General features: G+C 36.4%; 1 protein-coding gene across 1 annotated transcript in view; it reads right to left on the bottom strand.

The window, feature by feature from the left end:
* LOC115211869 (protein Shroom1) overlaps nt 1-25000 on the bottom strand; it is a 102209-nt gene that overhangs the window by 7068 nt on the left and 70141 nt on the right. Inside the window, exons 3-4 of the mRNA XM_029780605.2 lie at nt 11811-12703; nt 4094-4178 (exon numbers count right to left, since the gene is read on the bottom strand). Of these exons, the coding sequence (XP_029636465.2) occupies nt 4094-4178; nt 11811-12703 (978 nt within the window). The remainder of the gene's footprint in view (nt 1-4093; nt 4179-11810; nt 12704-25000) is intronic.

Here is a 25000-nt window from a genome sequence, read left to right as displayed (position 1 = left end):
TATTTCGCCCGGCGTGCTAACGTGTCTGCCAGCTCGCCGCCTTCAGTTCTTTCTCGTGGTTGAGAACTAGGGTCAATATAATAGACTTATCCCCTCCTTCGAAATTGCTGGCCATGTGCCAAAATTTGAAATCAGTATTAATATATATTCACACACACACACGCACGCACGCACGCACACACACACACACACACACACACACACACACACACACACACACACACACCACACACACACACAAATTTTGATAGATATCAGGGGTGTATACTCGGGGAATCCAAGGTGAACGTTGCAAAGTACCAAAGATAGTAAATTTTCTCTACAATAATTCTGTTCTTGCAGTATCATGGTATAATCTGGTCGTAATTTGTTTTTCAACTCTAATAATACACTCTCAAAAACAAAGATAAAATCAGGTTGAAGTCGTATTAAGAATAGAAGCAGCTTGATGTTTGTATGTTTATACTTACACCAGACGAGTAGGTTCAGCACGGTTGCACAACAAGTGACAACAACCATCCTATCCCATGTGTGTGTGTGTGAGAGCACGTGCATGTATTTGTGTATATATATTTATATGTATGTGCACATACTCATGCATATATGAGCACACTACTCAGAACAAAATATTGTGATACACGAAACACAAGCTGAAACAGGTTTGTGTATATAGATAAACATGTGGCGCCTCATATTTCCGCATAATCACATACATAGTTACATATACATAGGTATATACACACATGTGTGTATATGCCAACAAAAATATATACATATACAAAAATAAAAAAATAAACAAGTTAAACACGTGTGCCTATTTATATTTGCACACGAGCACACGTGTATAACAAACAAAAATGCACATGTAAAAACATATGCATCTACATTTACACACATACACACACACACATATCATACGTGTATACAAACACGTACATATATCGTCATAGCATAGGCGCACATATATAAACAAGAATAGGAAACTGGGAGTAACTCGAACAGAATCAACTTCGAATAAACATTATTCTTAAGTGTACTGAGTACTTACTTGCATACAAATGCATTTCACATCAGTGTGATACCACTATCCATTCTCTCTCTCTCTCTCTCTCTCTCTCTCTCTCTCTCTCTCTCTATCTATCTATCCTTTTATCTGTCTGTTTGTGCAGTGAATTAGTAAAGTTACTTGAGCGAACTGTGGAATGCTTTGTGATATTTGTTTTGGCTTTCTCTGCACCGAGTTCGAATTCCGAGTGGAGAATCATGGAATGAGTGGGATGTACTATGCTTGTTTTCTGTATGGCCCTGAGTTGTGGACTACCTGCAGTCACCATCTTTGACTCATTGAGCTCTTCCATCAGCGCTGCCTCCGCTCCATCCTCACCACCCACTGGTGGGACTTTGTTATCAGCCTCGAAAGGAAGAGGTTAGAAACACCGAGATCATGCAGTTAAAGTCGCAGCTTAAAGGTACAAGTCATAGAACATTCTGCTCAAGATAACGATGCTTGGCGAACTCTCTCCCTACAAGCTATCATAACAGAGCGGCACCAAAGAAAAAGTTTTAAGGATTCTCTTGAGAAATCCCATAGTGTCAGTCAGTATAACCATCGCCAGTGGTCTCTTATAGTTTGTCTCATCCTCCGGGAATGCATGCAGAGTTGACCTTCAGTACAAAAGGAGGTGGTAGAGGAATCGTGACACAGCTGTAAAGGACACCGAACGGTATTTTCCCTTTGTAACTTGCTGCATAAAAGATGTGATAATAATAATGATTTCAGATTTTGGCACAAGACCATCAAGTTCGGGTTGATGGGGGTAAGTCCATTACATCGATCCCAAGGTTCGAGTGGTACTTGTTTTATCGACCCAGAAAGGGATGAAAGACCAAATCGATCTCGGCGGAATTTGAACTCAGAACATAAAGACGGATGAAATGCAGTTAAGTATTTTGCCCGGCGTGCAAGTGATTCTGCCAGCTCACTGCCTTAGATATAATAGTAATACAGTAATCCCTCGACTATCGTGGATGGTTACGTTCCAAACACCCCCGCGATAGGTGAAAATCCGCGAAATAGAATCAGTACAGTGTATATTTTTTATCATTTTTATAATTTGTATATATTTATTTTATTATAAATGCGAAACAGCACCACGGAGGAATCGACGTAAACTTAAATAATAAACCGCGATAGGTGAGAGATTACTGTTATGATAAATGGATAGAAATAGATTTCTGTGTGCTTGTGTATATAATACAGAACAAGATGCGAACAATCGAATTTGCGGTTTCAATCACAGATTGAAATCATCTAATTTCACTTATAGTACTTATTACCTTTAGAAAGGCATGCTTATCACTACTTATTTCCGTAGATTTGGTGAAAAGAAACATACATATTCAACTTATATTCTGCATAACTGTCGAAAACAGGGCAAAAAATATCTAATACTCAAAGCAAGAACAGGAAGGAAAAAAATTAAAATATACAAGGAAAAAAAAGCTGCTACTACTGTTACAATAACAACCAAGACATACATTGAACACATAGTTGTGTCTAATGACCTCGAAAATATTTGCAACTATCAAAATGTTTATTGAAAGTGGACAAAATAGGATTTGTTTAGCAGCTATATATAGAATAATTGCCTATTTTAAGTGCCCTACCCTTCTACCGATGCTATATACGCTGCCATCATTGTCAAGTACCAGTATAATTTGGATAATGTCAGCCGAAATCGCTGTTGGATCTATTAGAAATACCAGTCACATCATCCTCAAATTAAACCCTACTGTCTTAAAAATAAAAGGGGGACACTCACACACACGCGCATATATTCTTTTATTTGTTTTAGTAATTAGACTGCGGCCATGCTGGGGCATCACCTTGAGTTTAGAACGAATCGACCCTGGTACCTTTTATATATATTTTTTAAAGCCCAGTACTTATTCTATCGGTCTCTTTTGCCGAACCGCTAAGTTACGGGGGCATAAACACACAAACACTAGTTGTCAAGCGGTGATGACAAACACACGCACGTGTGCACGCGCACACACACATACGACGAGCTTCTTTTAGTTTCCGTTTACCAAATCCACTCACAAGTATGTGGTCGGCCCGAGGCTATTGCCCAAAGTGCCAGGCAATGAGACTGATCCCGGAACCATGCAGCTGGAATGCAAGTTTCTTACCACACAGCCACGCTTGCGCCTATATGTATATATATATATATATATCTTTTATCCTTTACTTATTTTAGTCCTTGGACTGCAGCCATGCTGGGACATCGCCTTAAAGGGTTTAGTCAAAGAAATCGACACTAGTACTTATTTTTTAAACCTGGTAATATTCTATCGGTTTCTTTTGCCGAACTGCTAGGTTACAGGGCCGTAAAAGAACAACTCAGCACCGGTTGTCAAGTGGCAGTGGGGGGAGGGGTCAAACACGCACGCACACATACGACGGGCATCTTCAGTTTCCGTCTATCAAATCAATTCATAAGGCTTTGGTCGGGCCGAGACTATAGTGGAAGACACTTGCTCAAGGTGCCGCACAGTGGGACTGAACCCGTAACCATATGATTAAGAAAGAAACCTCGCACCACTTAGCCACGCCTGTGCCTATATATATATATTATTACACTTTACTTGTTTCAGTCATAAGACATATTCACCTCCACACACTTGTTTGTATATGTGTGTTATAAACTCCTGATGAAATTGTCGTTGATTGGGGGTTGGGGGGCACCGTGACATACGGTGTCTCGAAGCTTTAAACCTAGCGGAGCGCATCTCCGGGTCTGAACAGTCAATTTCATTAGAGAGAGAGAGAGAGAGCGAGAGAGAGAGAGAGAGAGAGAGGGAGAGAGAGAGAGAGAGAGAGAGAGCGGGAGGGAGAGAGCGAGAAGAATCAGCTTCAGTAATGGGTAGGTACTTAGTCGATTTCGCATTAAATACGGAATAAAGTTGACTTCGGCGGGATTTGAACACGAAGGGCAGAAGGACATAACGAATACCACAATTATTCTGTCATTTACTCTAACGGCTCTTTCAATTCAATGCATGCATTTACATAAAAATAGCGCGTACACACCTTTTTCTTTAATATACAGTTATCATCAACCTTGTTGTCTTGTTGATCTGGGGTTGGAGCTTCTTTCGAAATTACATCTGTAGAACTGAAAAAAAAAAAAAAAAAATGAAACTGAACTATGATGTATTAAGCAGATGTAACCAGACTTGCTTTCACATAAGAGCCACATACAATAATCTTCAGATGTTTGAAAGCTGTGCTTGAAGAGAGAATGTGTGTGTGTGTGTGTGTGTGAGAGAGAGAGAGAGAGGATGCATGCGTTGTGTTGGTATTAAGACGCACGTTTACAGGTATGTATAATATTGGTTCTAAGATCGGCGCAAGGCCTGACATTTGGAATAGGAAGTTAGTTGATTAAGTCGGCTTCTGTACTTGACTGGAGTTCTATTTCATTGATTACTGAAAGGATGAAAAACAAAGATGAGTTCAGTGTGATTTGAACTCAGAACAAATACACCAAAGTATTTTCATTGTCTCTCTTAGAGTCTGCTAACCCACCACTTTACACACACACACACACACACACACACACACACACACACACACACACACACACACACACATACACACACACACACGCAAACAAGTATATACATGAATGTGTAATCCACCTGGATTAAATGTGTGGTCTATGACTGTGAAGAAGCACGCAGGTGAGCGTTTAGGTGAACTTCGGTTTTCATAAAGATGACGGATTAGCTATATACGAAAAGCACTAGTGGACATAAATTAAATATATTAAAGAAGAACATTAATCTACACATTCAGTACTTTCGACCTTAAACTAGCTATAGCTACTGACTTCGATAAAGTTAATTTCCTCGACAGCATTCTAGATTTAACCACGTACGTAAACCTTTAAGAAGTTGAATAAAAGATTAGTTTTATTAGCATAGAACCATACTATTCGCCCATAGTTCTTAGAAACCTAATATATAATATTACATGAATGAGTTAAAATTTGTCTTCAAATAAATCTTTGATAAACACTCCCTAATGGAATAATGTCTGATAAGCTTGTGGCTTCAAGAATAAAATTACCAGCTCTTTCTAAATCCCCACCTCCCAACTATAAAAAAGCTGTCGCAAAATCATATAGTTTACACACTCCGTTTCACTTAAAGTTACACCTAATATTGCTTTCTAAAATTAACAGATAAACATTTCTCTCAAAACAGCAAGAATAGAAACTATTTTAATAAACAGAATCTTAAATTAAGCCACAGTTATACCCACCACACACGTAAAGAACATAATATCACATGCATTCCCAATAGAACTGAGTCATGTTCAGGCAGAAACATCAATGCGTGCCCTCTAAATGTCTTGCAACGCAGAAGCTATTATTACAAATGTGATGTAACCACTATATATCCAAACTTTGACGCGACACATACAGCGGCATGACTGAAGACAAATTTAAGAGTAGATTCTGCAACCTTACTTTTTGTTTCACTAGTATATAGAAGAAAATTGCAACAGTACTAGCTTGTTACTTCAATCACTTAAAAGGAAAAACTTCTAATGAAAAGGAAGATAAAAAAAACACAAAATCCTACGAGTATGGAATTATTAGATGTTATTTTTGAACGGTAAAGGAACGGTTCACACCTAAAAATCTACATAACCATGATATCTATTTAAACACCAGTTTCAAATACTTTCGCAAAGCGTAGGCACTTTGAGAACCAACTATTAGGTAAGCGAGACACACCGCTTCTCTTCCCTTCCTTCAAACACGCAAGCATATATTATATGTGTCTGTGTGTACTTGACGGCGCGTGCTCATGCGTGCGTATGCATGCACATGTGACAGGATGGTTTTGATGATATATGTCGGATGGACCAGAGATGATTTGGAGCCAAATAATAACAACTGAAATCTTTTTGCTTGTGTATGACACTTATTGAAAGTATTCCCACATATTAAAACAGTTCTGGATGAGGTAATTAGAGACTTAAGAGAAGACAAATAAACCACCGATAATGATAAATAAAATAACTTTTAGGACAGCATTTCAAGCAGGCTTCTATCAACTTTCTTAATTCAAACTAAGAGTCGAAACAATGTTGCTATCCAAAAATAATAACAAGCAAGTAAGCAAATTTTTGAGAGGAATTTTACACAGCAACTCATTGTTAAGTCGATGGTGTTATTAAAAACAAAAAACAAAAAAATTATCCTAAATTTATCTTTGTTGAAATCAATATTTTGCCGAAGATATTCTACTGTCAAAACATTCCCCTCTTCTCAATCTAGTTTGTTTAAAAAAGGCATATATATATATATATATATATATGTATATGTATATATGTATATATATATGTGTGTGTGTGTGTGTTTCCTATTTGAAGTGACATTACTAGAATGTGTCAACCCTGAATAAGTTGTTGTTCACCATTTTATCTTCTGTCGGCAGTTGTATGTGTCAGACTAAGCTAGCGTCGAAATTTTTACCATGACCTTTAGAATCATTCAATGGTTTGAGAGGCAATAACTTAGTTATTGCCTCTTATACATATATACATACTTATACATACATACATACATACATACATACATACATACATACATACACACACACACACACACACACACACACACACACACACACATACAAATTATATAAATAGATAATCAGATAAAATTAGAAGAGAAGCGAGCCAGGAGCAGACGGAATTTATAAAAGGTTTAGTTATTCGAAAGAACATTAGCTCGACACGGCTGTTAACTGATGGAACCACAAGATTGAGATGGCAACTGGCTTTCAAAAATTATCCTGATAAGCGTATTTTGAAAGAACAAAAGGCATTTAGTGTTCCTGAAATAACACATCTCAGACTGATTAATTGACCGTATTAGAAGAGCTATGATTTATATACCTGTCTAGTGAATGTTGCTAATGGGTAGATGTTAACTAGTAAGTAACTTCCAGCATTTATATAATACAACTTTCAGTGGATCTTGTAAATAAGTAACCCTTGTTAAGCACGCCACTTAATTAAAGCAGTGAGGCTGAAGTGTTAGGTTTCTCAATATAAGTTTTATATGTCAGTATGCATTTTATTTCTTCATCTGCTACCATAAGTACATGGATGAAAGACAGAAAAACTATCGTATGGTGAAAAAATTCATGTTCTATAAATATAATCGTTTCTAATATAAACACAAGCCACAGACTGAAATTGAGGGATTAAACCAGTGGTTCTCAACCATGTTTTGCCTTTGGACCCATTAAATTCCTCATTTATTTGGGTGGACTCTCAAAGTCATTTGATGTTTAAAAATTCTTATTATATCTTTTTAATTAGATATTATTTGGAATTGTATTAAAAATTGTTAAAATATTTTTAGTGTATTGTAGAAGTATAACCAATTTATTGTACATAATTTTTAACAACAAAATCCTATATAGTCCCTCAAGGACTATATGGATCCTGGTTGAGAACCACTGGATTAATTTGACATCAGTATTTTACAGTATTCATCCACAAGAATGAAAAGCAAAGTTGACCTCGTACAAAGAACGTAAAGAGGCTTAAACAAATACTGCAACGTAAAGAGCCTTAAGGAGGCGCAATGGCCCAGTGGTTAGGGCAGCGGACTCGCGGTCGGAGGATCGCGGTTTCGATTCCCAGACCGGGCATTGTGTGTGTTTATTGAGCGATAACACCTAAAAACCCCACGAGGCTCCGGCAGGGGGCGGGACCACCCCTGTTGTACTCTTTCGCCACAACTTTCTCTCACTCTCTCTTCTTGTTTCTTGAGTAACGCTGCGATGGACTGGCATCCCGTCCAGCTGGGTGGGGGGAACATACGCCACAGAAACCGGGCCCATGAGGTTGGCTAGGCTTGAAAAGGGCGACGTTTATCGTTTTAAAGAGCCTTAAGTAAATACTGCCCTCGATCAAGATATAATCCAATAAATATCAAATTCATCAACGGAGCTTTTTATTAAGCCCTCCCACCCCGCCGAAGAAAAAACAGCAGTGAGCTGGCAGAATCAAATTCCGCCTAGGTCAACTTTGCTTGAGGGTCGATAAAATAAGTACCAGTTGTGCATTGGGGTCGATGTAATCGACTTACCTCCAAACTTACTGGCCTTGTGCCAAAATTTGAAATCAATAAAGAGTACATATGATAAGGACAAGCCTTTAAATATATCACAGAAATTTCGACTAAATATAATTTTGGTGGACGAGGATGAGTAAACATACCAGCTATGAGTAATGAGTTAGTAAACGTCGATTAAATATGACGTGAGTCTGAAAGCAGAAGTCAATCTGAAGTAAACCGTCTCAGATCAATGAGAAAGCTTACCGGAGGTCGTTTGACATGCTATTTTTTTTTGTCTCTATCTCATATCACACCCTACCATCTTAGTAAATATAGGTTACTGATATTGTAAGAAAGTCCTGCAAATACTTCGTTTCATTATAAAATTCGTGATAGTTATGAGTGCATCGTCTTTTATTATAGGTCTTCTCAATCAGGCTGATCTGGAGCTAATCAATTACAACATATGAATGTACACATACACATTCATGTATTTATGTAGCGTATTTGTTTGGTTTTCGTGTAAAATACTAAGTGTTTAATACATACATGTGAAAGACACATTTAGAGTCTGCTATAATTGCGTGATGCTAAACTGAATTATTTCCTAATAATTAAAAGTTTTAAAAATGAAAAAGTCTGTAATGAAATACTGTTTTCTACTCTAGGCACAAGGCCCGACATTTTTTTGGGAAAGGCAAAGTCGACCTTGGCGGAATTTGAATTCAAAACGAAAACACAGACGAAATACCTATTTCTTTACTACACACAAGGGGCTAAACACAGAGAGGACAAACGGATTAAGTCGATTATATCGACCCCAGTGCCTAACTGGTACTTATTTATTCGACTCCGAAAGGATGAAAGGCAAAGTCGACCTCGGCGGAATTTGAACTCAGAACGTAACGGCAGACGAAATACGGCTACGCATTTCGCCCGGCGTGCTAACGTTTCTACCAGCTCGCCGCCTTTATGTAATGAGATATTAAAACAAGTGTCACCTTTTATAGAGCCAACAAAGGAGGGGAACGCGTGTTCTATAATGGACCAATCGAATCTATTATTTTTACTATCACCCCTTAAAGCCCTGATATTTTGATAGTAAGGTTACAAGGCATCTTTCTGTGTATCTAAATCAGTGGTTCTCAACCGGGCTCCATATAATTTTATTTTTGAGGGGTGTCCACGAATCAAAATAGTAAATTTGGGATCTACAATACTATTTTAAGGGGCCCTGAAAAAATTTTGTGTTAGATGTATGTATTGGTATGTATTGCAAGAAACAGCTAGGTTTCCTTCTCTAACATTTTACATGACTCAGCCTACACAAGTTAATGCGTGAAAAACAAAATAGGAATTTGAAAGGAGTTTCTATAAAACTAGTTTCTAAACATCAGGTCCACCGGAATAAAATAGTAATGAAAGGGGTCTATAGATAAAAACAAAATGGTTGAGTACCCCTGATCTAAATATAGTTTATATTTTCTTGTCGTTGATAGATACAAGGTTTGCATTGGAGGATTTGGAGATTTCTGTTCATGGAGTGTGTGTCGGTTTAGTTCGATGTATCCTGGCTATGAGTGTGCAATGTATGTCATTGAAGTAATGACCAGCACAAAAGATGAATTTTTCTTCAGAGAATAGCCTTCATATGCGCTCACTCATCTACATTATCATTCTGTTTTGATCTGCGTTAGTGATGCTTTAACAATGGAATGAGATTAAAAACAATTTATTGTACAAACAGCTTAATTTTTACTATATTTATTTATATAAATTATTTTTATATTATTCGTATAACATTATATATAACATATATAACATTTATAAAGCAATTGACTGATAAACAGTGGCACAGAATCAAAGATATAATCTATTATACATACATTTATATTATTTAATGTATGGTTCAGATAACGCTAACTCTTCTACTTAATAGACTAGTTTTGGCGGATAGCTATTTCTTTTGCTTCTAAATTAATAGCAAGGTAACAGAGTTGTTTTCTTATAGGTAATAGGGATTTTGTTGGGAAGATATTTATGGTAAGTGTAGATATTAAGTTAGATATACTTTTGATTTTATCCAAAGGAAAATGTATGTATTATGGGTTTTCATTTCTTAAAAGCTTTTGTGTAATATGTTTCATTACATTTAGACCGCAAATATAATTTTCTTGCCAAAAGTAATTTAATAAGTAAATTAATAAATCCAAGAAAAACTAATCGAACCGACAGAAGACTATTCAGCTTATTCATACAAACATACATACATACAACCTAAGAAGAGATAAAGGAGGTAGAGGTTTGAGATCAGTGTAGACAACCTTTGAATGTCGTATAGTCTCTCTCAGACAGCACTTGTTAAGCAATAGCAGCAAACATAAATACATTAACTTGGTGCTAAAAAATAAAAACAACAATGTCCTATGTGTCAGCAGTGAGCTCCTCAGGAAGCATTCCCTTCCTGATGAACTGCCATACAACCCCAAAACAGCTGGACCTCAAAGAAGACCTGGATGCGAAACGCTCAGCATACCCCCAAAAAAAACAAAAAAAAAAAAAGAAGAAAAAGTCGTGCATGAGTATGTTTCCCGTAAACTTGAAGAAGAAAGTAATATTAGCATGAAGCGTAGCGTCTCTTGATCTCGTGACAGCTACATCACACTTCGAAAGCTATGCATTTACAATCCAAGAACAGGAGCTTGCTACTAAAACCTAATGAACGAAAGAAATACTGAAGCCCCTGGAGTTCCAAGACGCAACCGAAAATATAGAATATGTCATATTTCTATGGAAGACATCATACATGTGATTAACAGATACTCAAAATTGTCATCAAGGTACTACATCCTTATGTGACACGACGTTGTCGCAAAAGCAACATACAATGCCTTTCAAAAAAATAAAAGACTGCCCTGGAATAACTATAGAGAATCCCCGTTATTGAGTACATATACAAACATCAATCCAAGGAACATTGGTGGAACATTTTCATGAAAGCATCTGTCAAGTGTAAGCATAACAGGCCAGAAATTGTTGTTTGGTACAGACAAGCAAAAGTATGTACGGTGATAGAGGGCAGCTGTCCTGTTGGTGTGAATATCTCTTTGGAAATAAAAGAGAAAGATGATAACTATGGACAACTGCTTCGAAACCTCCAGCTTCTATATCCAGATTACAAATTTACATTGGTACCAATAAGAATTGGTGTACTTGGTTTTGTGAGTAAATGCTTAAGTGTCGCCCCTCATGAGCTTGGATTTTCAGAAAAAGAAATCAGCCAACTAACTCGCATATTACAGATACAATCTGTAAGTGGAACAGTAGAAATATGCAAATTTTCTCAAGTTATATATAAACATGTACACACACACACACACACACACGTATAAATATACATATGTGTGTGTGTTTACATATATACGTACACACACACACACACACACACACACACACACACACACCACACACATATATATATATATATATATATATAATATATATATATATATATATATATAAATATATATATATATATATGTAGCGAGAGAGAGAGAGAGAGAGAGAGAGAGTGAGTGAAAGAGTAAGAGAGAGAAAAGTCAGAAATAGCAATGAAGTTATATTTTTAAAAACCAACGCAAAAAATAATGAAATTCTTACCAGTTTTCTTCGTTTGTATTTTCTTTCCCTTCCGTCTGTGTTTGGTTTTCAAGATGTTCTTGTAAAGTTGTTGAACGACTTAATCTAATCTGTATATCAAAAACACTCTTAACATAATCCGTAGCACGTTTGTTGTTCGGCTTTAAAACACTTAATAATTCTTTATCGTTTTCATTCAAGTCTTTATACAAATCTTTTGCTTTTTCTTCAAATTCAACTTCCTCTTGAGATAATTCCCGGGAATGATGGCTTCCAGAATGTGATTTCTTAGAGTTATTAGATTTAGCATTCACTTTCTTACTTTTGATAGGAACAATTGGTTTAACTGGAATGCTATCCTCTTTCTGTTGAACCTTTTTTGATTCTTGTTGAGGAATATTGTTTTTGTTAATATCACAAGCAATTTTATCGATATCGGACGAACTTTTTGATTGATTTCCGTTTTCCAGATTCTGTGGCTCGGACTTACCTGATAAAGTTTCTGTATTGTTTTCTATTGACATTTTTCTTTCAGGTGTCTCGAAACTACGACATCCGTTTTGAAACATTATTTCATTGGGAAAGCTAGAGGACATAGGGTCAATTTGAGTCTTGGAGATAGATTTTTTCTCGCCCAGTTTAGCAGCTTCGTCAATAAATAGATTAGGTGTGGAATTGGTATTTACCTTGGAAATGTCAGTAAGTTGTGGTGAATGGTATTTGACGCATATATCTGGTGACGAACAACGTGAAACATCTGACTCGTTAATCGGTCTCCAACCACTGTCTTGTTGTTTATAATATGCTCGTTCTGTATGCTTTAAAGGCATAGAGCCAATGCTAGCACGACCTGATGCCACACATTTTCCTAAGCGTGTTCGGTTTGGTAGTAAGAGGGAGTAAATAGAAGTTGTCTGCAAATGAAAGAAAACATATATATATATATATGTATGTAAATAATTATATAACCATTTACGTAGTTAACGATTAAAGCACTTTATTTCCTATTCAACGCGCCTTTCCAAAAAGCCAATCCTCTATTTTGTTGGACGTCTACTGTTAGCGTGCCAAACATTACTTGCTCGTTGATTGTTCAATAGAGGATAATATTTAGATTTAGTGTTGGCGGACAGCTCAGCACTTTATGACCGGATCCGTTTTGCAAGCTTTCGGATCCTTCCTTATACATGTAATTGTTACTTACCGTTAATAATAATAAATACAGTGTTGGTGGCTGTGATGATTAAAAATAATTGTTTTATTATTTAAAGTTGTGAAGGCGGCAAATCGTTAACATTGGCTGACGAAATGCTTAGCAGTATTTCGTCTGTCACTACGTTCTGAGTTCAAATTCCACCGGGGTTGACTTTGCTTTCATCCTTTCGGAGTCGATTAAATAAGTATCAGTTACGCACTGGGTTCAATGTAATCATCTTAATCCCTTCCCCCAAATTTGAGGCCTTGTGCTTCCAGTAGAAATGCTTATTTAAAGTTGTGTAAAAAGACCCCCACTACTAAAATGTTCAGGTAGTGGGGTCGGAAGTCCACGATAGAATAAATATCTTTATGATTAATCTAAAGAATTTGAAAAAGCTATAATTTATGTAATAAATTCTTATTGCTTAGCTTCCAATATTGATTCACTTAAACGTTTTTATGACAATCTGATCAGTAGGAAATAATTGTTTAATACACAAGTATGAATCCTAAAAGTGTTAAGCAAAGTATTTTTCGACGCTCATGAACGATAAAACTAAAGATTTCAGCTAGGAATCGAAATAAGTTTATAAACTCATCTCATCTCCACACGACTGAGCATGTGAGTCGGAACGTAAAATCTCAGATATGATCAATTTTTCTAGCAGAAGCAGATTAGTCGTGCTTATAATGTTAATTGAAGGATTAGTGTTGGTAATTTGAAGTATCAGGATGGTTTGATGCTTTGACTAGTCAGCGCAACTAATTTGGTTTTATATATATATATACAAAATGTGACAAGAACGCAAAACACCCAGACAGTTAGGTGATACAAGAAAGGGACAACAAAACATCCAGATAAAGAAAATAAGGACGGATCATTCGGAGTTTTCTTTTCTCAGTTGAGTTCCAGATTATCTTTGAAATTTTGGCTGGTTATACTCGAGATTGCTCCAATCTGGCCAGCCCCAAGGAAAACTAAGCTAACATTAGATTTCTTGGAAGAGAGTAGCGAATGTATACGAAAACAAGGACGGAAGAAACGGAGAAATTTCTACAAATACAAATAACAGGATATAACAACAGGTGTCTTTCGACCAAGGACGAATTTAATTAAGCTGGCGTGTGTGGAAGTAAAGCCTTACGGCACGGATACAAGATTTCACAGGCACAGGGGAGAATATAGATGTTGCACGGACAACGACCGAACCAAGAAAGAAAGGTCAGGCTTGGCCGAACACCGGTCACGTTGGGAGAGGAGAGAGAGAGAGAGAGAGAGAGAGAGAGAGAGATAGAGAGAGAGAGAGAGCGGTAGAAGCAGAGGGACAGAAGAAATTAGGAGGGGGCAAGAAAAGTGAAGTGAAAAGAGGAGGGAAAGTGAGCACGAAGAGAAGGCAATGAAATGTGAGAATGGGGGAACGAAAGAACGAAGAGTGGAATGAACAAAATAAGCGTGAAAGGGCTGATGGAACGAAAGAATATATATATATATACTAGCAGTATCGCCCGGCGTTGCTCGGATTTGTAAGGGAAATAACTATATAAGCATTTTTAGAGAGTTACTTCCCTTATAAATTCGGGCTTTCTTAGCCATTTTTGTTTTGGTGTCTTCAAGCCATGAAGTCGTTGTTCTAAAAGAACGCTGGTTTCCTTCACAACGCATTACGACGTTGATTTCTTTACACTCCTTTCCCCACAGCTTCACGAGGGAGGGAAGGGGGAGAAGCAAACAGGTGCAGCTGTGAGCGTGGACGCCAACTCCGCCGCCATCGACATACGATGCATTTTATGCATTAAAATGGAATAAAAAATTATGTTAAATTATTTTTAAAATCGTAGACTCATCGTTGACGCGCGCTAATAGTCAGACGGGCTCGATATGAATCACGACTATAAGATACCCGAATTTGGTTAAACTGCACCGCAAAATGTGGGAGGAGTTAGGAATCTAAATCGAAGGGGACAGACACTCACACAACTAGAGTTTTATATATATAGATATATCTTCTTTCCTGAGCGTCCAATAATACTATATTTGTTCCACGTCCTCGCGTTGTTGTGTTTTTTTGTGCTTTCTTGTTTGGATTAACTATATATATTATATATATATATATATATATATATATATAATATATATATATATATATATATAATATATATATATATACACACACACATACAGGTGTGTGTGCAAAAGTAGGTATACAGTACGTATCACATCAATGTTATAATACTTGATTCATTAAAATTATTAGCACATTAAATTAGTTAGCCTCATTTTTTATAGCTTCATTATACTTCTATCGTAACATTTTATTCTTTTGATAAAAATGAGTATTGCACGTTTTTTCTTTATTCGTAAATGCATACCTACTTTTGCACCACCCTGTGTGTGTGTGTGTGTATGTATGTATGTATGTATGTATGTATGTATATATATATATATGTGTGTGTGTGTGTGTGTGTGTGTGTGTGTGTATGTATATATAAAGTAAAATGCTTCTCAACAGCAGATAGCGACAACGATTTTTACTCAGAAGAAATGAGGAAGGGAAACAGGCAGTAAAATGATTAAAAATAAACAAAGAAAAAAAAACAAATTCGAAAAGAATAAATAATTGCAACAGGTTAAAAGCTAGGTTCATTTGTGGCATTTTATTTTTTCAGTTCACACATGCATAGACATACATACAGAGATACACCCATTTTTTTCTCTTACACAGAAATATGCAACCACTTCACCTTCCAACATACATATATACCAACATAAATCCATAGATATACATATTTATATATTTATGTATGTGCAAGTGTGTGCGTGTGTGTATATATATATATATATATATATATAAATATATATAGATGTATATATATATATATGTGTGTGTGTATGTGTGTGCGTGTGTATGTGTGTGTGTGTATCTATATGTTTCCCTCTATCTATAAATAATTGCAAACACATGTGAGTTTATGTTCTTATGTGTGTGTGTGTGTGTGTGTGTGTGTGTGTGTGAGAGAGAGAGAGAGAGAGAGAGAGAGAGAGAGTGTGTGTGTGTACGCCTGTGTGTTTTTCATCATCATGAACCGTTAGTTTCTGCAGTTTTTTTGCTCTCTCCGCTATTTTCTTTTTATTCTCTCTTTGTTATTTTCTCTCTTAAAACTTTCTGTTGAAAAGCGTAGGCTCGAAACGTCAAAGTCTTTTCCATTCTTCCCAAGCGTTAAACAACTACTTGTTCCTTCACTTCTCTTCGTTTTTTGTTTTCTGTAAATTTGAACTATATCTATACACATGCACACACAAACACGTGGTTTGATCAATAAGTATCCGTACTGTTATCATTGCAACACACATATATATGACTGGTTTCTTTCAATTTTCGTGCACTAAATCCCCTCACAACACTTTGGCCGACCTGGGGCTGTAGTAGAAAACCCTTGCCGAAGGTGCCACGCTGTGTGACGGAACCTGGAACCATATCATGGAGAAGCAAACTTCTAAGCGCCCAGCCCCACCTGCTTCTACTGTACTTACTGCCATGTCTTCGTAAACACACATACACACACACACACACACGACAGTCTTTGTACAGTTTCCGCCTTCTAAATTCACTCACATGCTATCATTCCCATAATCCTCAGCAACCTGCTTAAAGCTATTATTTATATCTGCTGTATTCTAATGACGACGCCAGGGTTTTGAAACGTTAATACATTTATATATTTAGGAACATCATTGCTATTGTTCCAGACGAAGGACTAATAACAAAATAAAATTATTAAGTACTAAAGATTAAACTCAAACATAGTCGTGTCTTTAATATGACATGTTTAAAAGACAGCTGTTATTTACACAAACATGAACTCACAAGCGTGTACATATGTTTGTATGTATAGATCGCACATTTATTATATAAAATTCGTTCTGTCTGTGTGTGTGTGTGTGTGTGTGAGAGACTTCTAGGATCTCGGGCATCCTCCATCCGATTGCGCTCAAATTTGATATGTAGATACCGACGGTATCAGGGCGTGTATAAGTCTTGAAAAAATTACAAAAATCGATTCCAGGTGGGAATGCGATCGATAAAGCCGTGGGAATGTGCATTTGTAGGAGCAAGTACATCAGTCGAAATCCGTCTTTTGCTGGTGTCTCAAAGTTAGGTTAAATCAGTGTTTCTCAAACGGGAGGCCTATAGGACGGTCGAACAAGTTGTTTTGAGAAAATTTGGTTTAAATGTTTGACACCTCAGCACCGTCCATTCGACGGCAGGGGGGGATTGCTCGTATTTACATATGTGAACATATATGTGTATACGTATATATACAAACACACACACGTGCGTTCGAGCACACATTCATTAAACGAAGGTAAGCGCTGCAATATAATTTAGAGTGGTCAGTAGAATGTATTTGAACAATGAAGACGATTAAAAGAACATTAGATATCATATATGATAAACTCTTGAGCAAGTGAAATTATCCTCGATTCCAGAAGAGGTAAAATAATCGCTTGCTTGGAACTGGGATCCACCTGCAAATGAGAATGGGTACCATGAATCCTCCTTTATTGATACGCCATTAAAGGAAAACAGTTTTGTTGTCTGGAGACTAAAGGGCAACCAAGATCACGAGTTTCTGCCTCAGTAAGTATCATCAACACCATATACGAAGCAAACATTTACGCACACACACACACACACACACACACACACACACACACACACACACACACACACACACACACACACATGGTACAGACATATACATATAATATTATTTATTCACATGAAGGTGGCGAGCTGACAGAATAGTTTGAGCGTTGGAAAAAATGCTTTGTGATATTTGTTCCTGCTCTTTACATGCTAATTTCACTGCTGTGGTCAGCATCACCTTTTATCCCTCTGTGGCCAATGAAATAAAGTACCAGTAAAGAATGGTGGTCAATATAATCGACTATTCCTTTTCACTGAAAATATTTACTGACTTGTGCCTAAATTAGAAACAATTATTATTCATAAACATGTATACATACTTCTCTATATGACCTCTTTTACACACATCTTCCCCCCTCTCTCTCTATATATATATACATATATACACCTGCCTGCCTACCTACATATCTACGTACCTACCTACCTGCCTGTCTGTATGTCTATCTATCTATCTATCTATCTATCTATCTATCTATCTATCTATCTATCTATCTATCTATCTATCTATCTATCTATCTACCTGCTTGGCTGTCTGCCTCAAACCTACCGATCTACCTATGAGTGTGTGTGTGTGTGTAGATTTGTGTGTATGTATATATATATACACACACACAAATATATATATATATATATATATATATATATGAATTATAGAGGAAATTGTAAAAAAAGATAAAAAACAATGATTAAAACAAAAAATATAAATGAAATAATAGAAACACAGTAAAAATAATAAATAAGCGAATAAACAAACACAGTCATAAATCAAAATGAAATTAGATTAGCAATGAAAATAAACTAACTTAATACACAAATATCATTTTAATGTTATTATTATTGCTGTTGTTTGCAACGCGAGTACATCTCCAGCACGGACTCGGAGAAGAATTTAATTTGATGTAAAGGAAGTGTTTGTTCTATTTTGCTAACAAAGGATTTTAGAACTTCTTGAGTTTCCACGCCATTATTCAGAAATGGGGAAAAATTTCTTCTAATGCAGTTTTAAAATTATATATTAAATCTCTGAGCGAGGTGTCAATACTCAGAAACCCGGGTCCGTGTGTATACCGTCAGATTGAAGATGGGAAGGGTGACTTCCCTTTGCAAATACTGATAGGGCACAGAAAGTGTGTCAATAGCCAGCTGGAGGAGGTGTTCACCTGGGGCTACAAGCTACAGTAGCATCTACTCTTAAGGGTTAGCCACATTTAAGTGGCAAATATACTTCACGATTATTATATATTGTTTTGCAAAACTCTACTCGTGATTTAACACGCAGTGGGAAGAGACGCTATCCACACAAACTTGGTAGTATCGAACAGACGAAGAAAAGTTTGAAAATATCAATAAAAATATTTGAAAATAAAAGGTAAATATGAAACTTGCATAGACAGACAAGTTTCTAAACAGAAATACTCACACCCTTAGCAAGCACTAGTGCCAAACACAAAAGCCAAAACAATAGCCACTCCTTGCTCCACAATTTCACCAAGAAAAGTGTTCGGAAGAGAAAGGTCTGTAACAGTTGGATTCGATCCCACGTTTTGCCACACAGAAATCCCAATTTGATCATGTACGTAAACACTATTGCCGTCCAATCACTAGCTACTGTTCACGTGATAGTCTGGTGGTATGACTAAAACGTTCCATGAACATGGCCTACAAATACAGTTCAACTGAGCGCCAAAACTCTAGAGTGATTCGGTTCCTGGTAGTGTTCACTCTCCACACTTAACTGCTTCAACCTCAACATATTCAACCTGGAATGATCGAAGACACACCATGGCAGCAAGAATATGCATTGATGGGTAAACACTAGTCTGAATGTTGAATTTCTGACGAAGACAAAGACTTTGTGCACTTGCCATAAACGTAGTTTCATCTGAATATTCCATTTCTTGTTTTGCACGAACACTTTCTATATCAACGTAGCAATAAATCATGTTCTTAAACATGAAACAAGCCTTCCACCACTCGCTACAGGTTCTTTAACACATTCTTCTTGTAAATGTTTGAGAAAGAACTGGGAGAGACGTATTTACGTTACTTATCTAATCCTCTATTTTGATTGTATATAATGTTTTTGATTTATCTTCTGTTGATGTTTTTCAATCTTTTGAATTCCTAGTTACATTCACTTATATTCAGGTTTCGAACATATTTATTTATTCAGTTTTGAAACATTTGAGGAATTATAAGGGTTAGAAACGGAATTGTACCTCTGAAAGTCATTCATTAATAAAAGAGCTTGTTTATCTCAGAATGGGAATAACTTGTTCATATACCTCAACCTCACGCATATATACAGAGTATATATAAGCAAATGTGAATACAAGAGTACACCAGTCCGTCCCAGGACTATCAACCACTAAGCTGATGCTTTGCTGAGTTGATTGAAGCAACGGGAAAACGGAGCGCCTTGATCAAAGACATCCGGTCCAAGAATCAATGTTTATGTGAATGTATGTCTGTGTGTGTGTGTATGTATACACACACATAGCCATTATGTATATTTACACATACACAAACCTACATGAATACATACACAGATGCATATATATAATATGGCTGTGTGGTTAAGAAGCTCGATTTGCATCTCCCCGGCTTCGGTTTCAGTCCCACTGCACAGTACTTTTGGCAAGTGTTTGCTACTACAGACGCAAACTAACCAATGCCTTGTGAGTGAATTTGATAGACAGAAACTGTGAAGATCGTTGTATATCTGTACACAGATACACACATGCGCACATGCACACACGCGCACATGCACACATACACACACACACACACACACACACACACACACACACACACACACCAGACATACATACACGCACACACACATACACACACATACGCGCGCGCACGAGTGTAGCTGAAAAGTTCATACTTGAAAAATCGACAAAATTTGGCTTCGTGGTGTTAACAAGTATCTGTAGTAAAATGGCTTAGCCTCAGCCCCGGACATTTATGCTGACATGCTTGCTACATTTGGGGATAACGCCCCAGCGTTATCAAGAGTAACAAAGTGGGCAGCTGAATTTACAAGGGGAAGGATGAGTTTTGAAGATGATCGAAAGTCTGGACGTCCTGCAACTGCCACCACCGAGGCAATTAATCGTGTTTACCTCACACTGATGGATGACATGAGATTGACTATATATCAAATAGACAATGTTATTAGCATATCTCGTGAGAGAGTTGATAATATTCTGCATAATGAACTTGGCATGACGAAAGGTGTCTGCTCGGTGGGTGCCACGTCTTCTGACACCTGATCAAAAGCACACCAGGTAGATCACATCATGGGAAAATTTGACATCGAGGCAGATCCAGTTGGTTTCCTTGCACGTTTCCTAACCCAGAATGAGTGTTGGGTTCATCACTTTGAGCCAGAGACAAAGAGACAATCCATGTAATACAAGCACTCCTCCTAACCTGCTCCAAAGAAGGCCAAGGCCGTTTCATCTGTAGTGAAGGTGGTGGCCTCAGGTTTTGGGATGCAAAAGGGCTGCACCATTAGTGGAAAGTACTATGCCAACTTACTGACGCAGTTACGTAAGTTTATCAAGACCAAACACCCAGGAAAACTGACAAAAAGGGTGACTTGTACAATGAAGACAATGCTCTAGCGCACAAATACTTCATTTCAATGGCTGCTGTGTCTGACTATGGCTTGAACTGGTTGATCACCCTCCCTATCCTGATTTGGCTCGTCTGTTCCTCAACATAAATAAACACTGGGCTGGAAACCAGTATCGCAGTGTTGATGTCATGTCTGCTGTTGATGACATTTTTGAGCAATAGAATGAAAGCTTTTTCACCAATGAAAGCTTTTTCACCGATGGAAGAAGTATGTGGACCGCAAGGGAATTTACGTTGAAAAATAAATCTCATTTGGTGACAATCCATAAGATTATCCTGGTCAGCTAATAAAATATTCAGCCGACCCTCGTGTGCGTGTGTGTGTGTGTGTGCGTGCGCGCGCACATATGTATATATAACATTAAGCTGCATCCGGCGGTGAAGCTCCATTTCTGGGGTTGTGTGAGCGTGGCGTCACTCCTTAATTAACATTACTTCATTAATTCAGAAAACGTTCAAGGAAACCAGCTGACCCAGAACAGCATATATGTCAGGGGCCCATCTCTGGGTTTAATCGAATTCCCAGAGTTGAGGAACCTCCTGTTATTTTTGACCAAGTGGTGGGGGAAGGCAGTTCTTCTAGGAGAGAGATACTCTGACATAAAACTTGCAGTCAAAACAGAGACCAGTCGTCTTGCAATGCTTGTGACTGGAGCCTTTTATGGAGACCGAGACAGTGGCAAAAATATTGTACAAGCTGTTGCTAATTAAATCGAGTAACATACAAACATCTCGCTATTCATTTAATTTCTTGATCTATTTTGTATATTTTATAAAGCCCTATGGCGATGGATGAGTGGCGCATAAACAAGGATGAACGTAAATTAGAACAGACATGCTGAATATGGGGGACGGCTACCATCTGACATGACGAGGCAATCATACATATATATATATGTATATGTATATATATATATATATATATATATATATATATATATATATATGTTTTTATAATATATATGTATATATGTTTTTATAATATATATGTATATATGTTTTATATATATATTTATATATATATGTTTATATGTTATATATATATATATGTTTATTTGTATATATGTTTTTATATATATACATTTATATATGTTTTATATATATATATTTATATATGTTTATATATATATATATTTATATATGTTTATATGTATATATGTTTATATATATATATATATATATATATATATATATATATATATATATATATATATATATGTTTATACACACACACACACCACACACACACACACATATATATTATATATATATATAAAAACAATGTAGGTGTATATTTCTATTTATAGAAATATATCAGCCTACAAAACTTTTTGTATATGATGATATTCGGAAATGTTACTGAGTAAATTTAAGATATGAGAGATATGTTTTAAAGAGGATACAATCCTGACTTATGACAGGATTTTATAGGAAAAGCACATTGAAATAAATTATTTTCACGAACTTATTTGAAAGGAAGAGGCATTAATTTTGAAAAGAATTTCACATGTTGCAGGAGTGCTCGCACATGGTGGTTTGAACTTAAAAACAAAGGTATGTTTATATAAGATGTAGCATAAGAGGACGCTAAAAATAGACAAAGAAAGGCTGAAACTATATTTGGAGGAGACTGATAGATATAGAAAAGTGTGTGGGTATATATATATATCTGTATATACACCCACAGACATACATTCACTTCCCCCATATACTCACAGGCATACATTTACTCTCCCACCCCATATATATATAGTCACTATGAGGATATATTAACCTCTTATAGGGATGATTCTATCCACGTTACGCTGGTTTAATATATTATATTGAGAAATATTTCTTCAATATAAAAATAGGCAAATTATAAATATAAAATATTAATTACGTAAGAAAATGGAGAGATTTAATGGATATAAATTAATTTATCAACATTTTTAATAAGGTCTACAATTGTTTCAATTTACAATCAATTCAAATTACAAATCTATAGAATAAAATAAGTTTGCATTTTGAAGATTTCGAGTAAAATATCATTAGAGCCATTGGACATTAAGGAAGCTACATGCTGATCAGTTGAGATTTTCTGTTGGAGAATCGTAGTTGAAATAATAATGTATTCCCCCATTTATGAAACTGAAACCAGGACCGTTTGTCAGTTGTTTTTTGAGCAGATAACGTGTAAACAAGAGATGCCGGGAAAGAAGAATAGAAGAAAAAAACCCCCAAAAAACAAGAAAAAAAAACAAGAGAGATAACCAACATTGCAATAATTAGATGTCAGGTAGGCGTAAACCAAATGCTAATAGTTTACTAAGTGTCCGGTGGTCTGTTTTTAAATTCGGACAAGATATATTTCTTGAAATGTGGACATACAGGAAAAAATCTCGTTCCTCGAATTTATGTATTCGCTGGAGGTTCTCAAGTTTTTTAAGTGAACATACAGAACATTTTTTGAACCCGTTAATATAGAGTTTGGATTTGGAGAGGATTTTCCATTTGATGTCGAAACTGGTTCCTTTGTCTTAAAGTTTCCAAATTAAAACCGAAAGGCTTGTAGACTCGAAAGCTAGTTGTTATATCTAGATATAAATTGTCCTTCTACGGTTCCGACATAATATTTGATATCTCTATGACCATTGTCGTAGTTCGCTGAAACCTGTACTTCATAAACAACGGAAGATATATCGCACTCCTGTCCTAGATGACATTTAGATTTGTCTCTACATGTGCAGGCTTGAGTCGTTCGTTGCTTATTGACATATAGCTAAACAGTAGGGGGACAGGAAAAGGTAACTTTTATCGTATCTGTTAAAGATGTTATCGTATCTATGGGTTTTAAGGAAGTAAATATTTACGAAATGCAAGAATCTACACTTGTCCTAACATTAAGGAAGAAAGTGGGGGCGGACCATAAAGCTTTCCGAGACCTATTCTTACGACTAGATGAGAGGAGGTTGGGGGTTGTAGAAAATTTTATCAGTAAAGTCGCTTTCCTGTACGGAAATAGCCTTTTCGAAGGTTAATATTTGGAATTAAGTTTTTAAATACAATACGTAGGTGGCAGGAGTGTTTATTAATATATTTAAGTTTCTCGTTAGGTTTGTGGAAGGGCTTATACGAACTAGTTTTGGGATTTAAGAAGTCAGTTTTAGCTAGGTTGGTATTGATTGACATCTAAAAAATCAGTCTTAGCTAGGTTCGTATCGATAAATATTTTAAATCCTAAAGAGTTGAAGGTAGAAATTAATTGCTTAGAAATTAATCTAAAGGAATCCGTAGCGTGGTCATCACAACTATGTGATAGTGCTTAAGCATCGTAGCGGTCTATACCGATGCTATGGCTGGGAAATTTCGAATTAAGATGGTTTAATATGCACGAGTATAAACCAACTAAATCGCATATATCCACGCTGTCATATGAACCCGTTTGGACATCGAATAGTTCACTTTAGTTATCTTTTTTGTCTCAGATAGATCCGTTACTAAATAACAATTTCCTTCCGTCTCATTTGCTGAACCGCTAAGTTACGGGGACGTAAACATACCAATACCAGTTGTCAAGCAGCGGTGGGGGACGAATACAGACACAAATGCACACACACGGATTTACATCTATATGTATGTATGTATGTATGTATGTATGTAAAGTTAAAATTAAATTTT

This window comes from Octopus sinensis, linkage group LG5 (genome assembly GCF_006345805.1).
Source record: "Octopus sinensis linkage group LG5, ASM634580v1, whole genome shotgun sequence".
Lineage (NCBI taxonomy): Eukaryota > Metazoa > Mollusca > Cephalopoda > Octopoda > Octopodidae > Octopus > Octopus sinensis.
The sequence above is the reverse complement of the archived record's forward strand: the minus strand, read 5'-3'. Positions and strand labels throughout refer to the sequence as shown.